The sequence below is a fragment of the Pelodiscus sinensis genome, chromosome 3 (assembly GCF_052426305.1).
Source record: "Pelodiscus sinensis isolate ZL-2025 chromosome 3, ASM5242630v1, whole genome shotgun sequence".
NCBI classification, from domain to species: domain Eukaryota; kingdom Metazoa; phylum Chordata; order Testudines; family Trionychidae; genus Pelodiscus; species Pelodiscus sinensis.
Window position 1 is genome coordinate 94,989,041 of NC_143054.1, and position 9,624 is coordinate 94,998,664.

General features: G+C 41.3%; 1 protein-coding gene across 1 annotated transcript; it reads left to right on the plus strand.

The window, feature by feature from the left end:
* The first annotated feature begins 1,832 nt into the window (after positions 1-1,832).
* On the plus strand, positions 1,833-9,164 carry SMLR1 (small leucine rich protein 1). The gene is made up of 2 exons (XM_089777261.1): positions 1,833-2,078; positions 7,777-9,164. The coding sequence occupies exons 1-2, from the start codon at positions 1,931-1,933 to the stop codon at positions 7,884-7,886; spliced, it is 258 nt and encodes an 85-aa protein (XP_089633387.1). The 5' UTR covers positions 1,833-1,930; the 3' UTR covers positions 7,887-9,164.
* The last annotated feature ends 460 nt before the right edge of the window (positions 9,165-9,624 follow it).

The window sequence follows — 9,624 nt, forward strand, 5'->3', positions numbered from 1 at the left end:
GGACTTATAGTCTCCTATAGACAACCACCTAACCTCAGAATGATTCTTACCAACAGCCACAGGACATACCACACTAATACCAACCTAGAACTTTTCCTTGCAACAAACCCTGTAGCCAGCTCTGTCCACATATTTACTCTGCTGACACCATCACTGGACCTAACCATTTCAGTTATAAGATCAAGAACATATATTCTTGCTCATCCAGAAATATAATTTATGCCATCATATGCCGACAGTGTCTGTCTGCTATGTATATTGGACAAACTTCTCAGATGCTTTGCCAAAGAATCGATGCACACAAAACAGACATCAGACAGTTTCACAAAGAAAAAACAGTTTCTTGCCATTTCAGCCAGACTGGGCATCGTATCAAGGACCTGACTACATGCATCTTGCTTCAAAGAGACTTTAACACAAGACCTCAAAGAGAAGCCTCTGAACTGTCATTCATGCTTAAATTTGACACTTTACGAATGGGCCTTAACAAAGATGCTAATTATCTTGCCCATAACAAAGATGCCAATTATCTTGCCCATTACAAAGATAGCTTCCCCAATTATCACCTTTAATATCATTATCTCATAGACACCAACCTCCCCTCCTCATTCCCCCTCTGTTCTAAAATCTGATTTGTCTATTTTGTATGTGTTTACTTTTTTTGATTGTCTCCTTTAGTATGTATGGTCATGCCAATTTTCTTCCACAAATTGATCTGAGGAAGTGGGTCTGGCCCACGAAAGCTCATCACCTAATAAACCATCTTATTAGTCTTTAAAGTGCTGCATAGTCCTGTCTTTTGTTTCAGCAAGACCAGACTAACACGGCTACAGCTCTATTACTATTTTGCTAGAGACAGAGAGCTGGACCACAGCAGGCACAGAAAAAGCACTCTCATGCTAAAGGCAGATAGCAGCAAGGTGCCTCACAACCCTAGGAAGCCCGACAAGCATCACACCCATCCTGTGGGAATTAAGACAACTTAAAAGGTGCCAAGTGTCGGTCGGACACCTTGAAATGATTTGAATTACTGTGGAAAGTTTGGGGGAAATTTCCAATGATTTACAGGAATGAATGTCTTTTGCTTAGAACTCCGAACTCAGCCTTTAGGATCACTGTTTTATTTATGTCTCTGCTACAGACTTCTGGTGTGACCTGGGGCCAGAATTTCCAAAGAGCACTGCACACTGAGCTGTTGAAATCTCAGGGCTTATTTGGGTGACTAAATGGGATCTGAGCTCTTTGGAAAAATCTGGTCCCAACTGTGATCTCTAATCCCTGTTGAAAAATTGATCCCTGAGAGAAACTCTCTCTGTGCCCTCAATTCTCCATCTGGAAAATAAGGAAAATAATATTTGTTTTCTCCCATCTTTGGTCCATCTCATCTATTTAGATTGCAAATTATTTGGGGCAGAGCTTGTCGTACCAAGTGTGCGTGTATAGTGCCGAGCACAATGACCTTGGTTAGGGCTGTAAGGTGCTAGTGTAATTCAAATAATAAATAAATAATACTGAGAGTACAAATGCTAAGTGTTCAAAAACACATCAATTTTCCTGCAAAAAGCTGGCAGGCAAAGAAAACTACTAAAAATGCAAGAGAACCAAACCCAACAAACAGGAGTGCTGGAACAATTTGTAGAGGGGGATGCTGTTAACCTCTTCCCTCCCCTCCCCCCACCTCCCCAGTTATAGAGCCTATGCCAACCAATCCAAGCCTTCCAGTCACAAGGCAAATTGTGTCACGCCAACATGCACTTTAAGAACTTTGTAACCCCGTTACAATCCTATTAGAAATCACAGGCCTCAACAAACAGAGCAAAGTCCAAACAAAGTGATAATGCTCAGAGCAAAGAGCAGAAAGTGTGTGCGCGCGTAGGGGGGAAAAACACAGCTCCCAAGTTAAAGGCCTCCAGAGTATCTTTCATCAAGAATGTTGCAGCTGAGGCTGGCTGTGGGTCACACACTGTCAGCATTTGTGAAGGAGCTGCCTGCCTGGATTCTCTTCATTGGGATCTTCCTGCCAGTGGTTTTACTCCTCTTACTGCTCATCGCTTACTTCAGGATCAAGCTGATAGAAGGTGAGAAAGACATGGGGAGGACAGACAAACTTGCTTGTATAATCACACATGTTTGGTATATAGTAATTAAACCATCCTGCAGTGAATAATTTAAAAACAAAAGCTTCCAAGCCTTTTGAATCAATTGTGCCATGTTTAAACTATTGAAAGATGGCTTAGAGCCACAGTTCAGAAATCAGATTGAAACTGTGCTTAAGTCCCACAATTTTATTGACCACACAAACTGAAGCAGAAAAGAGTTATGCTCATTTGTATTACAGGTGACCACAACCGAGAAAATATAGTGCAGCTGAACTACAAATCGGGTTCCTCTGCACCATCAAGCATTCAGTGTAAGGTTAACAGTGATTAAGTCTGTTTGTTCATTCAATTGAATGTCTGCACTCCTGAAATAAAATTAAGAGCAGTGTACCTGCCCTTTTTACTGAGTACAGTGATCAAGCGCCCCATCTGGCCTGTCATAGCTTTAGCTGGTCCATAATCATTTAGAGAACTACATTCAGATTTTTTTAATCTACTCAGATACCAAAGACTGTGTGTGTGTCCGTGTCCACAAGCACATATACACCCTGATACAGTAAATTAGCCTCCACACTGCTAGGACAATCAAATGGCCCTAAGCAAAACAGGCCATGGGCTAGCAGGACCGTTGCAGTAAAAATGGGAACGGTATAAACATTTTAAAAAATGACCTCCCTTCCTCTTGTGTCTCATTCCAGCAAACTATCCACACAAGGAGATCTGAGCTGCATTCCTTTATATGTAGGTCCACTGTATTAGCAGACTTGTGCAGTGCTGTGTGCACTTCAGACTGCCAGGCTCAAGATAAAGCTGTTCAGGCCTGATCCAAAGCACATTCAAATCAAATGACAGAAACTGTTGGCTTTGGATCAGGTCCTTATCAAGCAGAAAAGAGTAAACTTCTTGTTGTTTGCTTCACAATGAGTTCTCAGGGACCACGGATTCCCCTGGATTCCAGTGTCTAGACGCTATGGGATGTTGTGAGTATTGGGCACAGTGCATGTCAATACTTACTCGGCAAATTTGTCAGCAAACACTTTTGATGCTGCTGTCAAGCTGACAGCCTGTTTTGCTTAGGTTCTTCCATGTTCAATTTGGCCGTATAGAACAGGTTAGAATTCAATTTGGCTGTACTCAAAATACCCGTGTTCTCTTTTGGAAGCAGAACAGAGACCCCCATGAATCGAAAGAACGGGATTTGTTCATTGTCAAGGGTGGCTTATTACCACTTAAAGGGAAACACAGAAGAGGTCAAAATAGCAATGCCAAGTTAGGAACCCTGACCCCACAAAGACTTAGACATGCCAGTGAACATCAGTCAAACCTACCACAGACTTTTCTAATGAACACTGACTGTGCATAGAAGAGCACTAGAGGAATTTTCCAGACAGCCGCTAGCACTGTGCAGTTTGTTTTGAACACAAGTTAATCCCATTACCACAGGCACAATGCCACATTAGACCGATCAAAGCTTCTTGACAAAGCACTAAAATCATCACTTTGGAGTAATTGTATCTGATGCCCTCTCTTCTGCCTCCAATGGTATTTTTAATTAACTAAGTTTTGGTATAACTGATGTCAGCTGCCTTTGTCTGTATCTGGAATGCCATCACAAAGAGCATGCTTGTCGATTCTCTGTATCTGAAAGAATGAGGACTTAGCACTCAAAGATCATGATAGTTTGTCTTCGGAGTCCGGTAGCACAGTCCTTTTCAGACCTTTCATGAGGCTGTTGGGCCAGGTGACTCCTTGTTTTAGCTCCTCCACCAGAGGAGCCTCAACCTAGTCCTTACATGGAGATCTGTGATGATCCTCTAGGCCTCACCTCTAAAGACATGGCCATTCTAGGCAGAGGCTGTATGATTAGAGACTGGCTGGCAGGGGAGTGAAGAGGTGGCCTCTCTTATAACCTTGAGTCCAGGGGTTCAGCTACTCAGCCATGATGTGAGACACCTTGATTCAATTCCTACTTCTGTCTGATGTGGAAAAGGGATTTGAACTGGCATTGCTCACCTCTCAGGTGGGTGTCTAACTACTGAGCTATAGAGTCATTCTGACTGTCTCTCTGGCTCAGTCAATACTTAATTGTTTAAGTATTTTGTATACACTTGAATTCCTTTAACAGGAGAGACTAAAAAGGGAGCCATGCCAGATTATCCCACAGCACAGTTGTTAAGACACTCCCATGAGAACTGGGAGATCCCTTGTTCTAATCCCTGCTCTGTATTAGGTAGATGGGAGAACCGAACAAGGTTTTCCTATGTGAGTCCCCCAACTAGAGTTGTAAGGGACAGTTATTTCCCTCCATCTACTGTCCCTTTGGTGTGGACTTTGACCTGTGCTGCCACCTTTCTTGAAAGAAACGGTTTCAGTGCTTGGCTCTAGGAGAGCTTTCATGACTCTGGGTGCCAGGCAGATACAGGCACCCCCGCATCCTGAACGTTGGCCCCTGACTTTCTGACAGCTTAAAACCCATCCTATCCTCAGCACCTGCTCTTGGATCGCTTCAGACCCTGCCCACTAAGTAGGCTGGCTTTGGTGGATTCCATTCACAGGTGCCGGTCTTTCCCATGTATTGTACAGAAAGCTTAGGCAGGGTTTGTGGATTCCATTGAGTGGTTAGGCACTGCAGTGTTGAGCCTTGCAACCCAGAGTCCCTTTATGGATTTATCCCTGTCATTCCACACAAAATGTCTGGCAGGGGAATGAAGAGGTGGCCTCCTTTATAAACTTGAGTGCAGGGATTCAGCTCCTCACCCATGACATAGGAGACATCATTCCAGTTAGAGAATCTCCACTGGAAAGCAGCCAGATTTGCAAAGCAGTAGCAAGGGCCACCAACCCAGCTACAGTTCCCTGACTATTCCAGGACAAGGAGCAGCCAGGGTAGAGTCTCCTGAGTTATCTGGATGCCAGGCCAAGGAGATGCCAGAGTCCACTGGGGCACAGCAATTCCTTTGTTTCCAAAGTTTTTTTCATGCTATAGCTGTGGATCAGGCTCAAGTTCTGGTAATCAGGATGTTTATTGCTGTCATTATGTAAATAAGGTGATGCATATTCATATATGCAAAATGGGGAAATATGCCATTTGCATAACATCTCCAGGTTTCTGAACTTTTGGCTATAACAAGTATTTTGTGTGCATGTGTCTGTAAATGCATGAACTGTTAGTTACTCTCCAAGCTTCTGAAACAGGTACTGAAGCGGCCCCTTGTTCAACACCCCACTTTGTAGCTGCTGACCATATCCACCAGTGAAACCCATTCTCCTAGCTTAAATCAGTCCTGTCTTGGCCTTTCTCTGACTGAAAATAAGTGGTCACTACCAACAACCTGTATGCGCAAAGAAAAGCCAATTACACATGCTGTAGTGCCAAAGCATTGCACTATGCAGTATCTTTCAAATGTGAGGAAGTCAAGGTGCCCTCACTAGAAACCCCCACTGTTCTAAACAGGTGGTACAATGGAATAATAGGAAATGGACAATGAATTCAAATTGTGCAAGTGAACATTTACACTAGACTTTTCTTGAAATACCAACAAAGGCTCTCTTGTTTAGTAAAGAGACATCATGGTGCCTGTGTATTAATCTAACACAGCAGTGATGAGATAACTTTAAGGTAAACCTAGCACACTGGTTCCCAACCTTTTTCCTTGCCATATAGGTGGGATTCCCCCCACTCCGCGCCCCCCGATTTATCAATATGGGAAGGGCAGGATGATCACAACCTCTCAGAGACTGAGCCCATGCCATTGGATTAAGTAACATTTTTCTTTGGGAAAAAAAAGACATGCTGTTCCCATGGTGTATCACTGATTGTGGAAAGCATAATAGCTTTTGGTGCCCTAGACAGTAGTTACAGTAACAGAATTGTTGCTCTGAATGTGCTGTGTGATTACCATGCCTATGAATGTCTTCGTGTAAAACCAGACGTTTAAATGTACTACTGAAGTTTAGAATTTTGTTCACCTTTAGGTTTGGATGTTAAGGCAACTGATGTTTCCTAACATCATACAATACCATAAAGGAATAATCAGTGAACTAATTGGCAGCAAAGTTTGCCAAAGGGATCTAGAACTTTTAGATGTACATTGCCAAATCATATCCAATAAAGATTGTTGACACTGAACCACGAGGCCATCAAATGTTAGGTGAAAAATTCAGTTGAGTTTCAAGTGGACAGACGTATATGTGCCAGTTTCAAAAGAGCCTTGCTACCTTTTGGCACCCAGTTCTCTGTGCTTCGGTTTTCCTTGTCCTGGCTTTTGGCACCTCTGTTTCCTGCACGTTGGCCAATTCCCAAGCCTTCAAATTATTTAATTCTCTTTCCAAATCATAAATTCCACTCATCACCATTCGGAGATAAACAAGAAGTCCAACAAAATGTCAAATCTTCAAGAATCCTCATGCTGAATCATCAGCCTGACTCCAGGCTCACAAGGCCTCTGCCTTTCTTGTCAGGAGATTTTTATATTGCATTTTTGGTGGACCTGCAAGGCCTTCCTGTGCCTGGGGTTCTGGTCCAAGGGCCCTGTAGTAATCAAAAACGTTCCGCCAACTCAGTGCTTCATACTGAAGGCCACTTCTTACTTAGGCTTGTCTCTAAGCCTTTGACACAGCCCCTTGCTCAGCTCTCTAATCCTTTTAGCAACACCTCTCAAAACTAGTCAGTCATGGTTTGCCTTATGTTTTACCAATTACATTCATATCAGGCTGCCAGATCTGGGTTTCCTAGCACTCCTAGACTCTCCTTCCCAGCTCTCTACAATGAGACTCCTAAGCACTTCCTACTATCTATCCCAGCTTACAGCAAGAGAGCCCTTCTGAGAAAGCTTCTTCTTCTAGGAGGTTCTACACTCAGGCTATCATCCTGTGATCCTAATTATCTGATCCAGTGGTTAGTCCAAGTCCATCACATGGGGACTGGATAACTAGGCACAGGAAGGACTGTGCACAGCTCTTTTGAAGGACTAGTCCAATCTGTCATAGGAATTCAGAAAGAGTTGGGTACCTCATTTTTGAGACCCATTTGAAAACATCTATGCAACCCAGAACTAATGTCTGCTTGGTATATTTTTGAATTCTGTCTCTTACTTTCGCCCACCCTGCTCTTCAAGCACAAGAAGACCTCATTGTCCTCCTCTTAATTCCTCCTTTAAGTTTTCCTCTGTGTGATGCCTCAGAAACCTTAAAAATGGTTGGACGGCTTGTATGCTGTGACCACAGTTTTTTCTTCTGATCAGTTTTGTCTCATTTTTTACTTTGTTCTCCCTGTCCATTTGCCGTAGCCATCTGTTGAATCTTACCTTAGACTAGATTTAGGTTACATGAGACAGGGAACGTTGGTCTGTTCAGTGCTTGTATAGCACCTAGAGTGCTAGGAGTCTGGTCAGTGATTGGCACCCTTGGGTACTACCACAACACAAAATGAAATATTGCCATCAGCACAACTGGCCAAGGACTCAGAACCTGATAACAAGCGCCTGGTGAAATAAATGGAATTCTTTCTTTTTAATTGAATAAGTTTTGGATCAGGCCTTCAATGGGCATTTAGTCTTAACTATCTCCTCATGCCTGAAAGAGGTTCCCTTAGCAATGTCTGTAAACTCACCATTCTATTACTTTTTCTCTGTAACAAGTGAAGAGCTTCTAATTAACATGACTGTTTCTTTTTCAGTGAACGAAGAATTGGCCATGGCCAAGGACCCCACAGATGCCATCCTGAGCTTCCACATCCGGTCCCAGAAACTGAGATCTGAAAGAAAGAGATTAACCAAAAGAACATAATGATATTAAAGGAAGTTATGCCTGAGAAAACAAGTTCAACAAAAGCAGTCCACTCAGCAGGTTTGAAAATAACCTGCTGTATTACAAAAGTCATGGGGAAAATAAAATCGTGGAAAGTCAGTGCAGAAGAATTGTACAACAGAAGCAGCTGCTGCTCCCTCAAAAAGGCCTTGTAATGGGTTTGCTTTTACACGTGATAAGCAACACTTTCCTGGACTCATCAGCCCTGGTGACTTAATGCTATGTACTTTATCAGGTGGTTTCTGAGACATAGCATTTGGAAAAAAAACTCTCTATTCCTTAGATGCTTATATCATATAGAAAAAGCTGTCTGAGTGTCTTCATGTGATAGCTGAAGACTGCACAGGTCTGAGAATCAGCAGCAGTTTTGTTTAGTTTCAGGTGCATGAAGAGCAGGCTAACATGAATTAAGGGTTTTCTTAAAAACATACATATTGACAAAAGAAACAGATCTTTCTAAAACATGCTTTCTGAACTCGTGAGAAACTATATAGAAAATGTGACAAGTGAAAGAGAATCATGATGGAAGGAAAAAAAGGGGATTTCTTCACTTATTTTTCCTGTTTTATGTTTTACTAAACTCACCTCCAGTTCATACTGTATTATAGTCTGTTTGTGAGACAGAGTATTTAAGTTTGTACACTTGCCATAAAGTCAAATAGCAAACCATGAAAGAAGCAATGAATATCGTATTAAAGATCTGAATTATTTTAGTTAGGAAGCACAAAGAAAAACTTATACTTAAATAAGGGGATGATTTTTTAATCTAACAGGTGTAATACGTTGTGAAATTCTTTCCCCGTCATGTTTTTTTCATTAGTTGTAAACAAATACAATTATGTTCAATGAAATCATAAATATAGCTGCATTGCCAAGTATCTGAAACAGATCACCTTATAAGAGTGCAACAGTGGTCAATATTAGAAAAAAGCCACAAGAGACCACATATCAATCAACTTCACCATGCCCAAAGTCTTCTCCGTATTAGAATTTCATCTCATGCCCATTGCTTCAAATCCATCATGAATGGCATTACTTTACATTTGCACTCACCCTATTACTGTACATTATAGTGTACCATACTGCAAGTGTAGAAGGGCACAGAACGCAGGGTTATGGGCAACATTCATACTGGCATAATGGTATGTTTGACTTTGCACTATTTTAATTCTTAACTTTGTATTTCCTAATATGGTTTATTTTGAGAGCAACCATAACTAATAAATAAAGCCTTTTTGTTTGGGAATTTAAACTAGACCTGAAGCAAGAATATTCCAATGAGTGGAAACTACATATTCTGTAATGTCCCGTAAACCTGATAAAATGAAGGAGGTTTATACAGTTTTATTCAGAACAGGCTATTTACTTTCCTAGTCTTGTTAGGATATGGACTATATCCACTGAATGTCAAACAATCTTTGTGTAATTGTAAAGAATCTAAACGTCATTTTCCTATTTTTGGTAACTGGCAAACTCTACCAATGTAATATGCAATTTCTTTATTCCATCAAAAATAATTTTAACAATTAACATAGTTATTAAAGGGTTATCATATGATGTACAATATAAATTGGCCTTCACATCCCATAAATATTTGTAAACATGTTTCTGATATTACCATATAGTTAAATAATGTAACTCCCTGATGCTTGTTTAAAAAACCTTAAATATCTTGCAAAACGATGTAGAAATGAGGAAAGAAACCTGAAAATGTACA

Excerpts from the sequence above, each read along its gene's own strand:
- SMLR1 (XM_089777261.1), top strand. The coding sequence starts at position 1,931 with ATGTTGCAGCTGAGGCTGGCTGTGGGTCACACACTGTCAGCATTTGTG. Across the intron at positions 2,079-7,776 it reads CAGGATCAAGCTGATAGAAG|TGAACGAAGAATTGGCCATG; the intron begins GTGAGAAAGACA and ends TTTCTTTTTCAG.